The sequence below is a fragment of the Psammomys obesus genome, unplaced genomic scaffold, assembly GCF_907164565.1.
Source record: "Psammomys obesus unplaced genomic scaffold, mPsaObe1.curated_primary_1811, whole genome shotgun sequence".
Taxonomy (NCBI): domain Eukaryota; kingdom Metazoa; phylum Chordata; class Mammalia; order Rodentia; family Muridae; genus Psammomys; species Psammomys obesus.
The window spans coordinates 12994359-13016005 of NW_026585895.1; the positions used below are offsets into that span (position 1 = coordinate 12994359).

The following is a 21647-nucleotide window of genomic DNA, read 5'->3' on the forward strand; positions in this document are numbered from 1 at the left end:
TTTCAAGTATCTGAAACAGAAGAGTATGTTGGGACTTGTGCTGTGTGTTCTACTGGTAATTACTGACCCCCAAGATCTGACTGCCGCCCACACCAGCACATTCTCATGCATGCCTATCTTTGTTGTGCAGTCCTTGCTCTACCTAACTGAAAGTTGATTGGTTAATAAAAATACTGAAGCCTGTAACTGGGCAGAAGAGAGGTAGGTGGGGTTTACTAGGCCTGGGGTCTGAGAGGGACCACAAAGCAGGAGGAAGGAGAGGAGAAGCAGAAGGTGTAGCAGGAGGAGAGGAAGCCAGAGAGAAGAATGTCACCATGGGGCAGGATGGGCTAGTTCCAGGCCATCCAATGAAGCCCTGTCTGGAACAAAACATGTTTGCCTTGCTATTGATCAGTTATCTGAAAAATAAATAAGGAATAAATTTCTCTATGCATGTTCTTCAAACACTAAAAAACATTCCACCCTTTCCCTTTACTTCATATTAAAGATTGATGCATGCTCAGTTTGACCTCACACATACCAAGAGCCCCTGTGCAACTGACGTGCAAGTTCTTGACGCATTCCCTATTTTTAGTTGAGGGGAGAAGGAAAGAACATATTCAAAATATATTGTATGGAAAAAAAATTAAATGAAAAGGAAAAACAGCAATAAGTGAATGAATAATACATAAGGAAGATTTATGATACACACATTTTTTCCCTAAAGTCATATGTAATTTGTGATAAATTTTAGCTATACAGGTTTCCATACTATTAAGTTTTAAATGCACAAGGGCTTGTGAGACAAAGTAAATCTTCTTGGAAGGGCACAGTTTAGAGTTCATATACTTTCTAGGATTATCCATAATTCATGATATGTTTTTTTAAACCTTGACTGTAAAGAGGGCCTATATTAATTATATCTGTTTGTTATAAACTATCATGACCAAAGCAACTTATAGAAAAAAAGAGTTTATTTGAGTAGAGTCCCTCATGATGGGGAAGCATGGCAGCAAGCAAGCAAGCTAGAGCAGCAAGCTGGGTGCTCACATCCTCTACCCCTAGGGTGTAGTGGAGAGAGTGAACTGGAATTCGAAGGAGGCTACACAGTCTCAAAGCCCTCCCCCAGTACTTCCTCCAACAAGGCTGCCGCCGCCTAAACATCCCCAACAGTGCCACCAACTTGGAATCTGCTTTTCAGATGCTCAAGCCTATGGGAGCACATTTCCCATTCAAATCACCACAGGGGCAGAGGTACAAGCTAGAACTATCTGGGAAGAGGAGCCTCGGCTGAGAAAACGCCGCCTCTGTCAGATTACCTGTAGGCAAGTCTGTGGAGACAGTCTCTTGACTCCCCTGGGCTGGTGGTCCTCAGAGCTGTAAAGAAGCAGACTGAGCAAGCCAGCAAGCAGCATTTCTCCATGACCTCCTGACCTTTGCCTCAGGTCCCTGTCTCCGAGTTCCTGCCCCAACTTAACTTCCCCTCCTGGTGGCTATAACTGTCAACTGAAATAGACTCTTTCCCCCCCAGGTTGCTTTTGGTTGTGCTGTTTACCGTAGCAATACAAAGCAAACTAGGACAAGATTTACAAACATTTGCTAATTTGGACACACTGAAGATAACGAATGCAGCATGAACTGGTCAGCCAGCAGAAGTTGGTGGCTAGGGACGTGCTCAGCTTCCTGGGGCTTGTTGTCTAGACCGAGGTGCCTTCACTCTTTCTGACCCTGCTTCCCAGCTTTGCCCTCTGAATTTCCCCCCTGAAAACTTAGCTTTCTGATTTGATTTCAGGTTAATTTCTTAACCTTTTACTCCGTGGCTTGAGGAGAACATTTCCAATCCTACCCTTTAATTTGTCCAATTTTAGGATAAGGAAAATGCTTTATTTATTTACATGTTTTAAGCCAAATGAGCATTTCTTTCCATGGACTAAAAGCGCTGCATAAACATAATCTTTGTACATTACAGAGGCTGCTGGCTGGGCCCCTCGAAAAGCTGAGGTTCTGCATTGAACAATTATGTGTTAGGGCAGGTGGTCTCTGGGGTACTGTCTTCACAAACTAGTTGGCAGGACGTCATGAGTCCTCTACCAGCAATTTCAGATAACCATGTAAATATTACCAAATCATCCACAAGTCCTTTTAGAGAAAATAGGTAAATTCTCCACTTTTCATAAAGAAAGCCAGGCCATGTGGGAGGCAGTTGTGAAGTGGGTTTCTCTCTGTTATTTGTGTTGGTCCCTCAGGGCCAAAATGGGGTACAAGGACAGGAGAGGAGCTGCAGTGACAGACCTGCCCTCTTCATTTTCCATGCCACTGTCTCAGCTCCAGAGTTGCTATGTGAATGAAGTCTCAGGAACCGGTTCTGCTTGAGCACCTCCCACGGTGGAATTCAGACAGTTTCAGAATCTAGACATTTATAGACAGGAGATCAGCAGATAGCTGGCCACCTTCCCTTGAGCATCCTTCAGGGAAAGGGGGCCAGAATGGAGCCAGACAGGGTGTCTTAGTCGGGTTCTATTGCTCTGAAGAGACACCATGACCACTGAAATGCTTATAAAGGAAAACAGTTAATTGGGCCTGGCTAACAGTTCCAGAGGATTAGTCCATTATCATCATGGCAAGAAACGTGACAGCACACATGCAGACAGACGTGGTGCTAGAGACAAGTTGAGAGCTCTGCATCCTGATCAGCAGGCAGCAAGGAGAGACTTTGACACACTGGCCAGACTTGAACTTATAAGACCTCAAAACCTGCCCCCAGTGACACTGTTCCTCCAAAAAGGCCACACCTCCTAATAGTGCCACTCCCTAGGGGCCACAAATTCACATACCTGAGTCTTTGGGGCCATTTCTATTTAGACCACCACACAGGTAATTTAACTAAAACATTGTCCCGAAGGAGCTGGTGCCAGACACACCAAGAACAGTGTTCCCTTCACATTATTTCAAAACTTCAGCTTGAAATATGGGAAACTGAAGTGGTGTTTGCGTATGAGAGTTGCCTGTGGAACTATAGGCACACACGAGAGACCAGGGTTTCCCAACCCCCATCTTTTGAGACTGCTTAGGTTTAAACAGAGCTGTGCATCTACCTGAGATGGTAGAGTGCTTGCCTGGCTTGCAAGGAACCCTGGATTCATAAAAGCAGTCATGTTCATTCAGGTCTATAACCCCAACATGGCAGAAGGGCCCGAAATTCAAGGTCATTCTCTGCTATAAACCAAGTTCAAGGGCAGCCTCGGCTACCTAAGATCCCGGCTCAAACAAGCCAACAAAAAACTATGCATTTGTCCAATTAAATCTAAATAAAAGTATGAACAATTAGAGTCTGTCATTCTACAAATGACAGAGAACAATTAGTTATCATTCTCCAAATGATAACTCCTGGGAAAGAAGTACCTACTTATATATTTCTAGAGAAAGAAAATTTCCATTTATAATAGGGGGAAGAGTTATTTAGTTATTGATCACTAAACACACAAGTACCCACTTTAGGCTCCAATATGGTATAATATTGTTTTTCTTCTTAATGTCACAGCAGAGCTGAGACCGGTGGTCACTGGATCATCCATCACAGAAGACTAAGGTACAGGCTCCACTGAGCAATGCCGCCTGTAAGGATGTTACAAATTGTCGCCAGGCCTGTAAGGATGTTACAAATTGTCGCCATCCCTGGCTGACAAGAGCTGAGAAAAATTCAGAACTTAAAAGGCCCAGGTTGGGGACTAGTACCTGCTGGATCTCCTTCACCACCTGCAAAAATGAAGGGGAGACAGAGGATGCTATGATGACACTAACACTTCCTTTAGTGTCCGTAAGCCATGTTTGCAAAAGAAGAGAGTGGAAAGTGTTCTCTTGATCTCCTTGTCGGAATTTTGTAAAAGGTCATTTGAGTGCCCCCACACACACACACACTTCTCTTTAAAAAAAAAAAAAAAAGTAAAATTAGCCAAGTGGTGGTTCACACCTTTAATCCCAGCACTCAGGAGGCAGAGGCAGGCGAATTTCTGAGTTTGAAGCTTCCCTAGTTTGCAGAGCTAGTTCTAGGACAGCCTGAGCTACATAGGGAAACCAGATTTTGAAAAAAAAAACAGAACTGAAAAATTACAGGAATGTACAATGGTAATTAAAAAAATCTCCCAACGTGTCTCTCTATGCCTATTATACTTGTATTTTTTTTATCATGGCTTATTCTCTTATTACTGTGTTTGTTGCTAAATATTTAGTGTGTTTGATTTGAAACATGATGGTCCTATGGGACTATGAGGCAGTTCATTTGGCCATTAATATCAGAGGTTGAATATTTGTGTGTATGATTCTCAATATTTCCTACTTAAAAAGCGTGAAGCACAGTAGTCCTTGATCCATTAATCAAAAACCTGCAGTAAGCAGTACTTGGGCTACTGAGGCAGGAGGATTAGCAGTTCAAAGCTGCCCTAGGCTAACCTGCCACCCCTGTCTCAGAAAAGGAAAGGGCCTGGGAGCTGCAACGTGGGGATTATGAAATAAGGATTTGATAATAGAAAACCAACCCCCTCCCCACCCCACCCCCTCTCCCTCTGTTCCCACCCACTCCCGCCTCACACACTGGCTGTAAAACTAAGCAGTTTGGTGCACTTCAGACCCGCTCCCTCCCTTGGCCAATTCTGTATTCAAGACTGCGACTGTGGATGCAAACTAGAAGGCATGCACCCCAAGCACCTCTGTGTGCCCAGCAGCTCCGGCGTACCCTGTCTGGGGTGCGTGCGCTCTCTGCATCTGATGCCCAAGCACTCACGCTTTCTTTTGCTTGATAAAGAATAAAGGAAGACAAGTGGCAGCTGCCACAGGAGCAGAGCGAAAACAAGCCTCGCCGCACACCCCAGCCTTCACAAAGGCCGATTCAGAGACGCGGCAGACAAACGGAGCAGCTGAAGACTCCAGCCCGGTCACCTGCCCAAACGTTAATTGTACATTCTTTAAAGGACTGTTCGGGTGACCTGAGGACTTAGCCGGAGCACATTTCCAACTGCCCTTTCTTTAAGATGGACAAGAGAGTGCAGATAAGAACTGGAGATAGCGGCAAGGTCCTGACTCCAGCTCCAGCCCCACCTAATTCCCAGGAGACCAAAAGGGCCGTGAGGAGAGAAACGGCCCTTTTCCCATTTGTGTGCATTGTGAAGAACCTGGAGTTTTTCCTTTTAAAAGTGTTGATATTTTTCTTAGTCTATGAAGTAAAGAGTTCCGGTGTGACGTCCATACACACGGACGGTTGTGCTTTGCACACGGTTCCCATTATCCTCCCTCCTTTGCTCCCCACTGGATTTCTCCAACCCTCAATAGTTTTCTCTTTATTTTCATGTCATATGTGTGTATTGTTGAATCTAGGTTCCATATATGAGAGAGAATATGTATTTATCTTGCTAACCATTAACCTCTCTTGTTCCTTTAGACTGTTGTGATCACATGTGTAATTATATTAATGTCTATATGTTAATATATATAAGAAATATATAATAAATATACATTATTATAAGAAACATAAGTTAATATATTAAGATATTCTATATTATACTATTTTTATATTATATTATTATATAGTATGTATAATCTAGATTTGGATATGGGAGAAAACATGTAATATTTGTCTTTCTGAACCTGGCTCTTCAGTTCCACCCATTTATTCCCACGTGAACCAGTTTCATTTTTCTTTATGGCTAAATAAAACTCCATTGTGCTTATCTACCACGTCATTACTCGTTCATCCATAGCTGGGCAAGTAGGCTAGTTCTGTGTGTCAGTAAACAGAACTGGGAAAGTAAAAATAGTTTACCCGCCTCTATAAGGCACTCATGGCCTTGTCTCTTTACGGTAGTTCATCAGACATAAGTGGCTCCATTTCATTTCTATTGCTGTTTCTCCAGTGTTCATGAAAGTTCCAGAGCTTTAGCTGCACTACTCCTGTCTACAGCTCCTAGCCAGGGTGTCAAGGATAGAAGCAATTGTTCTTTTATTTTTTAATTATTTATTTTTCAGTTTTTATCTCTATAAGTGTTTTGCTTACATGTATATCTGTGTACCACATGCATGTCTGGTGCCTGAGGAGACCAAAAAAAGGTGCCAGACCCCCAGAACAAGAGTTACCGATGTTTGTGAGCTACTCTGTGAGTGTTGGGATTTGAACCTGGGTCCCCCAGAAGAGCAGCCAGTATTCTTTGACTACGATGCCATTTCTCGAACCCTTTGTGTCTGTGTGGTATTTGTGTGCATCCTTGTGGAGCCAGACAACTTCCATCTTACCGGCCCACATTTTTCTTTGTAGGAAAAAGTTTTCCATTAAAATGTTTGCCAGTAAAGTGCACGATAAACGATTGCTTTGAGAATCAATGAAACTTATTTTTGCGAGTGTGACCTGGTTTTGTGTTTTGATTTTTGCTGTTGAGACAGGGTCTTCCTATGTATCCATGGCTGGCCTGGAACTCACTGCGTAGACCCAGCTGGCTGTGAACTCAGAGATGTCTGCCTCTACCTCCCAAATGCTGGGGTTAGAAAAAGGCATGTGCCATCACGCTTGGCTGTTAATGAGTTTCTTCACTGTCTCTCGATGACTTCTTTGTTTGTGGAAGTCTATGGAAATACTAATTGTTGTACACCCTCACTCTAAAGGCTCCCATTTATTTGCTTCAGTAAAGCTTTAGAATTTTTCTGTGGCTTATCATTTTTTCTTTGAGAGTCATATAGAGATCAGTTAGTAAAGAATAGTAATACTTGAACTAAATTTTATGTGTGGTGGTATACAACTTTAATAAGCACTCAGGAAGAAGAAGCAGGTTGAGTTCTGTGAGTCCCATGGACTAGACAGTGAGTTCAGGGACAGCCAGGGGTACCTAGTAAGACTGTCCCCAAACCAAATTTTTAATATCAAAGTAACATGTATATAGTCTCCCAATGAAAAGGGATGATTTTCTGCCCTACGGCTTTCCCAGTCTTGACCCAACCTCTTAGAACCATGTCTTTTTAGTTACTGGCTGATACCATGCAACTACAGTTTCTGTTGTTTGCACAAACTTCCGATTTCCTGTTCCAGTCTGAGTCTGAACAGGTTTCCTTCTCAGACATGCTATCCACTTGCCATCAGCTGTTTTAAAGCTTTTTCAGCCCTGGAGAGTGAAGCAAAAGCCTTTACCCGCCAGGTCAATGTTCCACCTCTGAGCTGCATCCCACCCTACCCTATCCCTGACCTGCTCATCCTTTACGCTCTTTGATCCTGGCTTCATATTGCTACAATGTATCTCAGAATAACAACAGCGCAAGGTAAGTTTTCTCATCTCTTAGATTTCTAAAAAACACCCCCCCCCACCTCAGTCTTGACTGGTAATTTAGGTACAGGTTTATAGACTTGAATTTTGCACCTTAATTTTGAAGATTCTGTCTTGTTTCTTTTTAACATGCAGTGTGGTTGATATGGCTGTTAAATTCCATTAGTCCCATGTTACTTTTGAGGTTTTTTTTTCTCATAAAAATTCAGGATATTTCATTTTGCACCCCATGCAATCAATAATTTTGCATGAGTCAATTAAAAAAAAAAAAGTCTTGATGGCAGGGCATGGTGGTACACACCTTTAATCCCAGCACTCAGGCGGTAGAGACAAGCAGGTTCAAGCCCAGCCTGGTCTACAAAGCAAGTCCAGGACTGCCGGGCTACACAGAGAAACTCTGTTTTGATGTTTTTATGTGTATGGGTGTTTTGCCGGCATGTATGTCTGTGAACTACATGCCTGGCTAGTGCCCATGGAGGTCAGAAGAGGGCATCAGATCCCCTAGAACTGTGACAGTTAGGACCTGCCACATGGGTGTGAGAACTGATCTGATCCTCTGTAAGCAGGAAGTATTCTTCACTGTTGAGCCATCTCTCAAGGCCCTTACACTTGTTTTTTTATGTTAATGCCTGGTTTACTGACACACATTCTAAACATCATGGTTTCCTTTATTATGGTTCTGTATAAAGCAGTTTATTTTACTCCACTTCATTAGAAATGACTATTAAGTAACAATGCGTTGTTACTTTGACTTGATGTATTTCAACACCATGGTAACCTTATAGAAAATACAAATATACATTTTTATTGCACATGGTGTTAAGTTTCTTACTTTGTGACGTTTGCTCCACCCTACCTCTGTCTCCTCAGTGTTAGAATAAGTATGTACCATGTCCTGAGTTCCAATTGAAATACTTTTATAGTATTTTTTTATGTTACAATACTTATATTTTATGCTAGTATCTATCTTCAGTTAATAAGATTTAGGTTTTAGTCTACATCTAGTCTCTGGTTTCTCTTACTCATACCTGAAACAAGCAGTAAAGATAGTCAGGAGTTTATTTAATTCTATAAAGAAACCCATTGCTTTGTAAACTGACTTTAAAAACTAACTGCCAGACAGGAAAATGAAGATTACTAAGATGCCCCCAAAGAAACATGCTTTAAAGATAGGGAATAGTTAAAAACTTTAAAAATGTAAGGTATTTTGGCTTTAGATGTTTATCTGTGGATGTGCATAGGGGTGAAAGCAAGGTGCCAGGTGGTCTCTGTCACTCTGAGCCAATTCTCTGAGGCAGAAGTTTCTGCTTTATTGGTTGATTAGGCTGGAAGCTGGCAACCTTCAACAATCTTCCTGTCTCTGCTCCCCTCAGAGCTGGTCTTACAGGAGTGTACTAGAGAACCAGTTTCTTATCTGGGTGCTGACATCTTGGCTGCAGGGTAAACATTCTTAATCTCTCCAGTTTATTTTTAGGTTTTGTTTGAAACAAGGTCTCCCATGGAAACCTATGCTAGCCTTGAACTCAAGGAAATCTTCCTGTTTCAGCCTCAGTGCTAGATCTTAAGTGTACACCACCACAAACAACTAAAATGTAAGGGCTTAGTAAACTGAAGATTTATCCTAAATCCGTAAGTACTACATCATACCTTAATATACCACAACCAATCATTTATTATATTGTTTAAAAAGAAACCAGTGGACAGTGATTATTTCACAAGCCATCTTTTATTAATGCAATATATGTTCATAAACTCTAGACAGTATTTTAAAATATACACTCTCTCGAAATATTCCACTAAGGAGAACATAGATAACTTTAGGGTCGTCAGGTTTCACAGCACAATGCAAAGAAATCTGCAGGTATCCTGGGGAACAAGAGCTTCACTCTTGAGCCAGTCGTTCAATGACGCAGCGGTAGTCCTCCACCAGCTCCTGAAATCGCTCTTCCAGTTGCTCATGCTGCACACTTATTTCTATCTGGTTCATCTGATTTGTCAGCTCTTCTGGTCTCAGGCATTTCCTCATCTTGGCAAGATCTCTCTGCTTTTTCTAAGTAGCAATTATTTTTAAACAACAACAAAAAAAAATTGCTTATATAGCTATAAATTTAAGTCTCATTTATTTGTTTATTTGTTTATTTAGTATACAGTGCAGGCCAGAATACCTGCATGCCAGAAGAGAGCACCAGATCTCACTATAGACGGTTGTGAGCCACCATGTGAATGCTGGGAATTGAACTCAGGACCTCTGGAAAAGCAGCCCGTGCTCTTAACCTCTGAGCCCTCTCTCCAGCCCCTGATTTTAAAACTTAAGTGTTAAAAATAATAGTAGTAGCAGGGCTAGAAAACTGGCTCAGAAGGTAAAAGCACTTAGAGAGGGCCTGGGTTCAAAAGCACCCATGACGGCTCACAACTGCCTGTAACTCCAACTCAAAGGGAAACAATACCTTCTTCTGAATATCAGCAGCTTGTGCATAAACCCACCCACACACCTGCACACACACCTACAGCCTACAACACTCACACACACAATAAATTAATTAAAAATAATAGTAATGCCAGGCGGTGGTGGCCTTTATTCCTGGAGGCAGAAGCAGGCGGATCTCTGAGTTCAGGCCAGCCTGGTCTATAGAGCAAGTTCTGGGACCTGGCTAAGTTCAGAGACAGTGAACTAAGAAGCTAGGATTCTAACAGTTTTGTTGGAGTTCTGAATTGTTAATCTGTTTAATCTTTCAAAAAATACTGAAACAACTCAAACCATAACAAGCCCATTCTAGAACTAATAAATGTCTCTCAAGTGAATTCATTTATAATTTTGGAATACCAGACAAATATGCCATTCAAAATTGCTTTAAAAATATATTCTAAGATAAAGTACCAGAGATATCATCATCTCCCTACAACCTGAAACAGGCTCTGCTTGCCTAACTGAGGTAGGTAACTCTGTAGGCTGGAACTCAGAGATTTATTTACTACCTGACTCTACCTCCTCCCCAGAGCTGGGATTAAAGTCTGCTTCACCATGCTCTGCAGAGATAAATAAGCCTTTATCTTAGACCACATACACCAAAATAAAACAAAGTTGTGATGCTTGAGTTAGACTGCATTTTAATATTTTTAAATATACTAAAATGATTTAAAACATTTTACTATTCCTTAAACTATATATTCTACTTTGTATGTATGTGAATGTTACAAATTAAGGTTCAAGGTCAGCCTGGTCTACAAAGCTGTTCAGGACAGCCAAGGCTACACAGAGAAACCCTGTCTAGAAAAACACACAAACAAAAAAAGAAACAGTTTCCGATAGCCCAGGCTAAACTCAATTTTATTATGTAACTGAGGATTACCTAATATTTCTGACCCTGTTTCTACCTGAATTCTTACAGAGAACCATACACCACTAATCACCAGTTTGTGTGGCTGGTGAGCAAACCTTGGGCTGTGAGCGTGGCATGCACTTTACCAGTTGAGCTACACCCGCAACCAGACTCTGAACTCTTGACCCACCCTGTCTCCACTTAAGCACTGAAATCAAAGACATGTGCCACACACCCAGCTTATTACACATCTTTTTGTGGTCGTGTCTGTCCTGGAACTGGCTCTGTAGATGAGCCTGGCCTTCACCTCCTGAGAGGTGGCATTAAAGTGCAAGTCTATGTGTATACCTAAGGATAACATGGGCTATACCCTCCATAGAAAGGCTTCCTTTGAGACAAGAGTCTCCTGGCTTAGGGCTCACTAATTATGGTAGAATGGCCAGCCAGCAAACCACAGGGATCCTCTTGTCTCTAGTTCCCCAAGATCTTCTATTATTAAGCACACAGCACCCAGAAGCATTTTTTTCCCACGAGTTCTGAAGTTAATTATACTTGCAAGGCTTTAGTGACTGAGCAATTTCCTATCCTGTACAAATCAAGGTTTTAAAGAATGTGAAAAAAAGAACTTCTTAAGATCTGGGTGTGATAGTGCATACCTTTAAAACCAGCATTTGGGAGGCAGAGGCAAGTGGATCTGAGTTCAAGGTCAGCCTGGTCTACAAAGTGAGTTCCAGGACAGCAAGGGCTATACAAAAACAAAGAACCCCTAAGGAGAGTATCTGGAAAAAGCATATAAAAATATCTGCCAAATTAAACAAGCAATGTGAAAAGAACAAGTAAACTAATAATCAAAGGATGAGTTTGGGTTTTTTAAAGGACACACACACTTGCTTTGTACAGCAGACCTGCCTATGCCTACCATATCCCGAGTGCTAGGATTACAGGCATGTGCCACCACACCCGACTCCTAACATCAGTTTTTAAGTGGCAAAATACATTTATAGTTTATATTGGAAAATTAAGAGTGAACTATAATAAGAAGAATATCTCCTCCTTTAATCTAGCAAAATGATTTGGACTCTTCTCTATTTGCCATTGCCTGGCTCTTCTTTAACAGTGACAAGAATATAATGGTTAAAGGGCTGGAGTCAATAAATAGCACTGGATGCTACAGAGGACTGTAGTTTAGTCCATAGTACCCATGAGATCAGCTTAGTCTCCTGTTAACTACAGTTCCAGGGTATCTGACACCCACTTCTAACCTCTGTAGGCATTCACACTCAAGATGTTCATATCCCTACAACATACATCCATGTATATAATAAAAGAAAAGGAAAAATAGGGGCTAGAGAGATTGATCAATGTTTAAAAAGCACTCGTTGCTCTTCCAGAGGACCCAGAGTCAGTTCTCAGCAATGACATGGCAGCTTACAACTGCCTTTAACTCCAGTTCCAGGGCATGTCCTATTTTTGTTTTTGTTGGCACCAGGCAAGCACATTGAATAAAAATCTAACACACACACACACACACACACACACACACACACACACACACACACACCATAAGATGCTTTAAATTCCAATTTAAAGATTCTTGAAAGTCTTACCCTATAAGGGCTAATTAGTCTTCTTTTAATATCCAGTCTGTAGCTTCTGTATTGTTCAGCATCACTCATATCGGTTACCAGCAGCCGAAGAATTTCATAAACCCGTCTAGCATGTTGCTAAACAAATTAAACAAGAAAAATGTGAACACTTTAAAATGAGAGTTTTTCTAAAAGAACACAGAATATAGTTAATATCTGTAATAGACAAAGAATTATGATAACTAGCAGAGGAAAAATAAAAGGCACTCTCTGCTCTCAAGAAATTAGAAGCCTTGACGGTAACAAATGACCAACATGTTACAGGACATGATGGCAGACAGCTTGGGACTGTGGAAATGGTTGAAGAGGATTCTTGTGAAAATGAAAAGTAAAATCTGTTCACGCTTGCTCATTCATTCTCTCTCTCTCTCTCAAGTGCAGCTGGAGATGTAACCCAACGACTCAAAACCCTAGACAAGTGCTCTATCAATGTGCTATATCCTCAGCCTCTAAGCTGAATCTCAAAGAGGAAAGCATTATCCTAGAAATGGAAGAGCACTGTGCGGAAATTTTCGCTCATGCACATAGAATAATGTAGCTAGTTACTGCTAGAGGATAAAAAAAAAAAAACAAGACAAAACAAAACAAACAAACAAACAAACAAACACAGAAGGAAGATGCTGGTGAGGGGACTGACATACAGGGTTAAAGTAAAGACACAGACTCCAGTCTAGTCACTATCAAGTTTTTCAATAGGAGCAAAAGTGATGTGCACAAATTTGTGTTTTAAGTAAAAAAAAAAAAAAAATTTTTTTTGGTTGCATACAAATAGTACAAAAATGAGGGTAGAGAGATCTAATTGATCTAACCACTAGCTGCTGCTCAGTGGTGGACCACTAGCCCAGGAGTTCTAGGGGAAAGCAGGGGTGGAAACAGAAACCCAAGAGAGGGAGAGGGCAGAGAGAATGCTACAATTAAACAACAAGCAATTAAAAAGCTAAGCTACGAGACTAGGGAAATGGCTCTTGTAGGAGAGTATCTACATCTCCCAGCATCTACATGGAGGCTAAAAACCAGCTCTAACTCCAGTTCCAGAGATTCTGATGGCCTCTTCTGACCTCTGCAGGCTTCTGTACACATTTGGTACAGTATGATCAGGTACATACACATACACACAAAAGAAAAAAAATTTTTTAAAAAGCTATTACATTAGACAACCTTACAGAAACAAAACAATAAACACAATGAAGACAGGAACTAAAACAGCACAAGAAAGACTATTAAGGGGACAAGGTCTCTAGAGATATATAAGGAATAACTGGGGAAACCATGCAATGATTGGGCTTTTAGAGTGCAGAACAGTCAGGTAAACACCTAACTCAGGTCTAAAGGCTGAGGGTTTAAACAGTATCTGCATACCTTATCTACTGTAGAAATACTATATTTATACAGTATCCACAAACAGTATCTGCCTATTTCAGAGTCCTACTATGCCCAGGGACAGTTAGAAGCAAAGACTGAAGGGCTGAAGGGTAAAGCTAAATGATAAAGCATAAACCTGCCATTTGGGTTTAATCCCAGATGACAATAAAAAGAAAAGGAGGGAGGAAAGGAAGACAAAGGAGAGAGACTGACCAGCAAGTTTTGGTGCACTGAAGCCAAAGGAGTAGTGCTCTTTTCCTGTCAACTGAGTTGATTTTGGTGGGAAAATAGGCTATAGGAAGGCGGTAGGAGGCCCATTTTAACTTCCCAGAAGAGTGTGAGTGGAGTCTGAAAACCCGAATACTATCTGGCTTGGCAAAGAGAGGAAGTGGTCCCAATAAAAGGAATAATATTTATACAGGGATAAAGAAGTAAGATCTGGCATAGTGAGAAATTGTTAAAAGTTCAGCAAAGCCAGGAACATGCACAAAGTTGGAAGGAGCTGAAATTAGCAAGGTAGCAGATCAGATACAATGAGCTTAGTGTGCCCTAGTTAGCAGTTTCCTCTTTGTTAAACTATCATTTGTTAAAAAATGTTCATATATACTTTAGAAACTGAGCTGTTAATTACTCAATAAGTATAGGTTTAATATAGTAAGTAGATATAAATTATTTCTAAATATATATTTATTTTAGATAGGAAGCCATGAAAGGGCAGAAAAAGTTTCAGTTCACACTTATTGTTGGAAATAATCAGCAGGTTTTTGGCTATAGTTCTGAATGAAAGACAAGGGGGAAATCTAGAGTTGAAGGTTTAGATGAAATTTCTCAAACAGAATGAGAAAAAGGTGAATACACAGAAGTCTGGAAAAGAGTTACACTTACGAAGCATCTGAAAGAAGAGAAACTAAGGGAAGTGCTGCAATTAGGGTTAAAATGGCGCTCAGGAATCCAGGAACTGGGCAGCTCTCAGCCATGGTGGCCACCAGTGTCAAATAGCTTGTCCTCATTAGGAACACTCTAAGACCATGCGTTTTCCTACCCACCACTCAATTCCCACCCACTCTTCAGAGTTTTTATTACAGGATATCCTGGCAAATTAGTTTTTATTAAAGGCAAATAAGAAAAGAAGTACAAAAGCTGAATACATCAAGAACAAATTTCGCTGGGCAGTGGTGGTGCACACCTTTACTCCCAGGGCTCAGGAGGCAAAGGAAGGTGATCTGTGAGTTTGAGGCCAGCTTGGTCTACAGAGTTCCAGGACAGCCAACGCTACACAGAGAAACCCTGTCTTGATAAACAAAAAACAAAAAAAATCTCATTAATTACAATGTGAAAAATCACATTAAATTTCATTTAAATGTGAAGGAAAAAAAGCTCTACCCTTCCCATGAAGTGCCCTCTCATTCATGAATATATACTAACATATATAATTTCTTTGACATTCATGTTTTTTTTTTCTATCCCTATCTTAAGATATTTACTACTTTAAAATTTAAATATATAGAGCATAAAATAAAATTATGGTGAGACAGCTCGGGGGTGAAGATATGTGTACTCAAGCATGAGTGCCTGAATTTAATGCTTGAGATCCATGTGGTAGAAGGGGAAAAGCAACTCTTAGGAGCTTTCCTCTGGCCTTCGCACCTACACAGAAGAATGCATGTGCTCCCCCAGTCCCAAATGTTAAAAAATAAGTGTAGGAAATGAAGCTGGGTGGTGGTGATACGCACCTCTGATCCCAGCAGAGGCAGGTGAGAAGAAGCTGCTTCACAGCAGGTGATTATAATTTGCCTCTTGTACTAGCAGAGGTGTGATCTTTGCCAGCTGGGACTCCGGAGAGGGTATAAATGGGAGAGCGGCTTCTGCTGTCCTTGTTGCTGCTGGTTCTTCTTGCTGTTGTGTTTGCTATTGCTAGATTTACTGGTTTGCTGGACTGCTAGATATTCTGATGAGGAAGACTGGACTTGCCCCTAGGAATCTGATGCCACAATCAGCAGGAAGTAGCCTATAGAGGTCTATGCCCCTTTACCCCTAACCTTATTTCTCTCCTTCCTAATGTTAAGGGGTTGGAAAGGATTAGGGTAGAATAAGGAAAAGAGGTGGAGTTTTAAGAACCAAAATAAATAGATAAAAACTATGCCAACACCCTGTCTTGAAAAAAACAAGCAAACATAAGAAGCTGAAAGCTGCACATAGTCATAGCACCTTTCTACATCTCCAGGGATAGAGCCACTTTACAGCTCAGTACTATAGGGCTGGAGAGACAGTTCAGTAGTTAAGAGCACTGGCTGCTCTTCTAGAAGACCTGCATTCTATTCTCAGCACCTACATGATGGCTCACAACTGTCTGTAATTCCAGTTCTAGATCAGATGCCACCTTTTATGTCCTCTGGTACGAGACACACATAGTACAAAGACGTACATACATACATATCCATACACATAAAATAAATCTACCCCTCCCCCCACATACAAAGCTTTATTTTAAAAAGATTGTACTGCACTTCCTTATGTGGAGGGGGGGGGGGGACACAACACTCATACCAAGGAGCATGATAGAGATCAGAGGACAACTTTCTGAAGTTGGCTTTCTCCTTCTACCATATGGATCCTGGGGATTGAACTCAGGTCGTTAGGCTTAGCAGCAAACTCTAAGCCAACAACCCACTAAGCCATTCTGGCAGTACAGTTAATTTTTTTACTCATCTTTGATCTGCTTATTATATACTTAGTACAATATAAAATGTATTCTCTTTCATTCTATCAATAAAGAAAGTGAACATGTACAGTGTGATATGTATTCCTCTGTCATTCTGTCAATAAGGAAAACGAGGTATGAAGGCATAATCTAAACTGTTCTAGATGACAAGACAAAGTTCTAGACTTAGGCCTGGTGGTCTGACTTCAGAGTCTGTAACCACTATTGCTTTCCACATGTTAATGTCCTTACCGTAGTTTGGTTAAGTACTTTTTTAAAAGTAAATTTAAATTTCTTCCTCCTACAAAATAAAAATAATAGAAATACCTTATTTATTTTGAACTTCTGCTGCGCTTGTATCGCCATATCTTCATTGAATCCTTGCATTAACCTTTCCCGGGAGAAGCAGGGCAAATCTTGACAAAGCTTCACAAGAACAAAGTCTCTCAGTTTCACATAGCTTTTGGATGGGTCTTCCGCTAATGAAATGAAAAACATAGCACTGCCCTTACCCAACACAATTCCACTATTATTTGCAATCTCAGTAACATGGTAACAAGGTAACATTCTGAGAAAAAAATTATATACCCAAAGTTACAATATTAAAGATCACTCCTGGTAACTATTATAACAAATAAAATGGTAGCAAAGACATTTATACTATTGATAAAATGAACACTGCTCGTTTTACATATCAACTTTTTGACTGGAATGTAACTAAACTAACTACATGCATCTTCATTTTAGCTGCAGTCAAATTAGCCATATAAATGAAATATTCAGGTTTGGAAACAATTTCAAATGCAGTTCACTTTTTGGTAGCTGAGAATTCCATGTGTTGGAGGAGGGTCTTGTGTACTATTGTTTTCAAATGCTAACTTCAGTGCCCTGAGATCTGGTTACTGCACTGCCATGAGCATCGTTATGTATGCTGAACCCATCACCTATATCCATGTGATGTAAGGAATCATCCCAATTATCCCTGATTGGTTAATAAAGTTGCTGACAGCCTGGGCTGGACAGAAGAAAGATAGGCAGAGCTGAAGGCTCTGGGTTTGGGGTTTCAGGAGGACCACAAAGAGAGGAGGAGAAGAGGACTACGGAGATGAACAACCAAAGATGAGAGGAGGTCACCATGGAGTAACCAGGACCTAATAGCCAAGAGCAGTTTACTCTGAGAACTGTTTCTGAGAGCAGAAGCAGCCCAAATGGAACATGTGTAAGTATTTGGGATTTTGGATGGGAAGCAGACAAAATAGCTTAAAGGGTTGATATCTGCCCCAGCTCTAGGGTTTTAAGGCTTATTATAAGTCTAACAAGTCTTGTTTGGAAAATAGCAGCTTTATGAATAACTGCTGACATAATTTCTTGAATTAATATATACAGAATAATGAATTAATTTTACATCCCAAGTCAATTGTAACTCTCTTTTAAAAGACTATTGACTGCTTGAGAATTTCATACATACACGTTTTGATCACACACCCCCTTTCATTCTCCCCTCCAAATCTTCTCATATTCTCCAAATGTAGTAACTTCTTTAATCCAGCAGCTTTTATGGCCCTCTACAACAACTCTTGGAAAATATAGTAAGGACATAATTTTGATCATTCCTTCACCATTTCTGAATATCACAGATCTTCTTTTATATTTCCCTACGGTGTAACTACATTAGATTAAGTAGCAGTCCAGTTAACATTGGAGCAAGATGGGCAGGAATAATTCTGAACAGTTGTGTCATCCATAGATGTGGGATCATGGGGAAGTTATTCCACTTCTGTGTCCCCACTTCCTTATGAGTTGAAAAGTTAAAATAATGCCAGTCTGAAGAGATGGTACAGCAGGTAAAGGCACTGTGACACAAGCATAGCAACCTGAGTTCAAGTTCCAAAATCCATTTAAGGGTGGAGACAACTAGGTCCACAACCTTATCCTCTGACCTCAACACATGTCCATGCACAAGTGATAAATAATAATAAAAAAATTATGTCTGTGTACCATGTGCTCCTGTGTCCAGAGAGACCTCTAGAACCAGAGTTACAGACAACTTTGAGCCACTTTGTGGGTGCTGGGAATCGAACCTGGGTCATCTGGAGGAACAGTCAATCAGTCAATGTTCTTTACTGCTGAGTCATCTCTCCAGTCCCCCATAAGACTTTCTGATGTCAATATTACTTCAAAGTTACACTTTAACAGTATACTTGGGCATAAAGATAGATAGACAGCCTGATAAAAATGGAGAACCCAAAGTAAACCTATTTATTATGGTCATTTTCTGACAAAGTTACCAAGATAATTTAACACAGGAAGTCTTTTCATCAAATGTGGGTTGGAAAATGGGATCTGTAAAAGCAAAAGAGTAAAGCTGGAGTCTCATTTCCTCAAACCAAACACCTACACGTAAAAGGGATTTCTTTTTAAGTCCAATGCTATAGCAATAGAATATGGAGCACGACAGCTACTTAATAAAAGACAGATTCCAAATTTGAACACAGGCACCTACAGTACTCATTCATAATGGTGAAAGACAAAGTGCTTCCTGGTTAGACTGGCAGCAAGACATAGGAACTGCCTGCCCCTATTTATAGTCAGATTTTTATTGGAAGATTTTAGTTATATAAGAAGGCAAAATAAGTAAATAAATAATACAGCTAAAGACAAGGAACTATTTCATCTTAATATGTGATTGACATGATCTTGTACATAAAACTAATCCAAAACCACCATAACTAATGAGTAAGTTAAGTGCATAAAGGATGCAAGCTATAGAACCAATGTACAGATCTGATTATAAGCCCCGAGTGATGGCACAAACCTATGATCCCACCAGTTGGGAGGTGGAGGCCAGGATGAGCACAATCTCAAAGTCACCCGAGGCTACATACTAAGTTTGGCCTGGATTATGTGAAACTGTCTCAAAACATAAAAACAAACAATTGGTAGAGTACTTTCCCAGCATTTACAAGATCCTGTTTCAATTAAATCATTAGCACTGCTTTAAGAACCCCCGCATGGTAGTATATGCCTGTATTCCTACCCTTGGTGAGGAAGAGGCAAGGGTATCAGGAATCCAGGTTATCCTGGGATACATTACACGTTCAAGACCTTGTCTCAAAAACAGGAGTGTGGGGCTTGGAGAGGTGTCCGGTGGGAAAAAAACTTGCTGCATGAAAATCACATCATTCATGACCAAGTGCTGGTCATGTGCTCCTCTAACTCAGTGCTTTGGAAGGCAAGGGTAGAATGCTCAGTGGGGCTTGCTAACTGCCACTTGCTTGCAGGTTCCTAAGACACTGTCTCCAGGGAATAGGTAGACAGTGATGAAAGAGGGTAGTCAGCACCTTCCTCTGGCCTCTGAATGCATATGCAAAACCACAATGCACACAGCATATATACATATGTATATACCATACATACAGACCACACCTACACAAAAGTAACATATTTGAAGAAAAAATTTGCTTGACTATACATCTCTGGTGATATGCAGGGTCAAAAAACTAGTTTGTTCCAAATTAAATACATCAGCTTATAGCATTAAGTGTTCTATCATGTTTAAAAGCCTCTCTGTATTAATGGGATACATTATTAAAAGTTTTTTAAAGGAAAATAATAAGAAATCACCTAAGTATGTAAAAAAAATCGACATTTACTTTAAAAAAACTGTATAACACATGGCAAAACAGGCTTTAAAGGATAAATATATTAGCTGTTAATATACTATTAGTAAATTAATAATGCCGATATGTACATGATAGTCAAGATCAATTTCTACTGTACAAATTATTGATTCCATCTATATTTTGAGAAGTACTCATGCTATCCATGTAGCTTCTGACAGCCTCAAAAGGAAAAGTGCATGTAACAAGGAACTGTCTGCCAATAAAACTGAAGCTAAGATAACAAAGTGGATGGAAATTAAATTAAATCTCAAACATATACCCACTGAGGAAAGAACCTATGCTATTAATAATTAAATATTAATTATAATTATTTTTGCTTATATGCCAAGGATGCAAAAGCCATCTCAATACTCTAACAGCTTGGATTTCAAAGGAAGACCCAAAGCCTGCAGAAAAGCCACGAAGTTAAATACCATAAAATAATGGAGAAATACCCAGCCAAATGACTAGAGTATAAAATTTCTTTTTTTCCTTTTAATGGTTTTAAGGACTAGGTACAAAAGCTAAGAGAAATATATTAATGAGAGCAGCTAACAAAGCATTTTTTTTTAGCATTTTGCAATGCCAAGAAACATTTAATGCTGAAAATAAAGGTCGATACTCAGTTGTCAAATTCAGACGTCCTTTGAACATGTTTAGTCTTTCTCTTTAAAGACTTCATTTCTAATGAATCATAGCAATGAATAAAAGGTACTATTATTAATGACTCTTCACTGAGATTTAAGAAAGAAAATTCTTTCTCTCCTAATTGGTGCTAAGTATCAAGGACTTTATTGGCTAGAATAGACAGAAAAAAGTAGTTAAGAGGCTTCAGAGAAACAACCCCTGCTGGCACATTACCCACTAGAGCAGACAAAGACTACTTATGTGAACTCCAGATTAACATCACCAAAAATGTCTCCTCGTATAGCACCAAGCCCAAGCTGTCAGTGAGCACAGGCTGGCAACTTTGGCTCAGTTCAAAGCAGTGAGAGCTGGCTGTGCTGTCTTGACAACATTATGGTCATAGAAAGTAGTGACGGTGTCTGTCCATGTATGACTTCTGACATGAAGCTGTGCAGTTACTTCCTTATCTCTTAGGTTTCAACCCCCTTTAACAGCAGTGAGTCAGAGGAAAGATAATTCAGCACTATAAATGTGGAACTCCCTTTTTAAAATGCTGAGCTGGATTATAGCTCAGTGGTAGAATGTTTGCATCTACAAAGCTACATAGGTTTGATTTTCAGCACAAACAAAACCAAAAACCCCAACGTGCTTTCCCTCTAGTTTATTAATTTAGAACATTTAAAGGGTACCCAGCATTAATTTTCATGTAAGGCAGAATTCTCTAGACCACAGTGAGGGGAAAAGGTAAGTAGTTCTTAATAGAAGACAATTTATTATTCTAGCAGCTCTATCTTTTCTTTTTGAGGGAGCAAAATCTGTACACTTGTATGAAAAACGAAAAATCTGCCCATTAGCATATTAAAGGTTTCTAGTACCATGGTCAGTAATTTTTATTGTTTTATTTTTATAGTTCTTTAAACAATTTCATAAAATTCTGAAAATAAATCATTTTTAAAACTAGTTACCATTTTAGTGCATGATAAAATATTAATTTTAGAAACTTGTGTCTAAACTTGTGACAGTACAGGTAGGTCTTTAGTCTCAGCACT

The 21647-nt window shown here is 40.0% G+C and overlaps 1 protein-coding gene across 3 annotated transcripts in view; it reads right to left on the reverse strand.

Annotated features, from left to right (window-relative positions):
* Nucleotides 1-8987: 8987 nt before the first annotated feature.
* Hat1 (histone acetyltransferase 1) overlaps nt 8988-21647 on the reverse strand; it is a 43167-nt gene continuing 30507 nt past the window's right edge. For all 3 annotated transcript variants that reach the window (XM_055599996.1, XM_055599997.1, XM_055599998.1), the window contains 3 exons: nt 16637-16788; nt 12208-12324; nt 8988-9330 (listed from right to left, as the gene is read on the reverse strand). In XM_055599996.1, the coding sequence (XP_055455971.1) occupies nt 9163-9330; nt 12208-12324; nt 16637-16788 (437 nt within the window). In that variant the 3' untranslated portion in view covers nt 8988-9162. The remainder of the gene's footprint in view (nt 9331-12207; nt 12325-16636; nt 16789-21647) is intronic.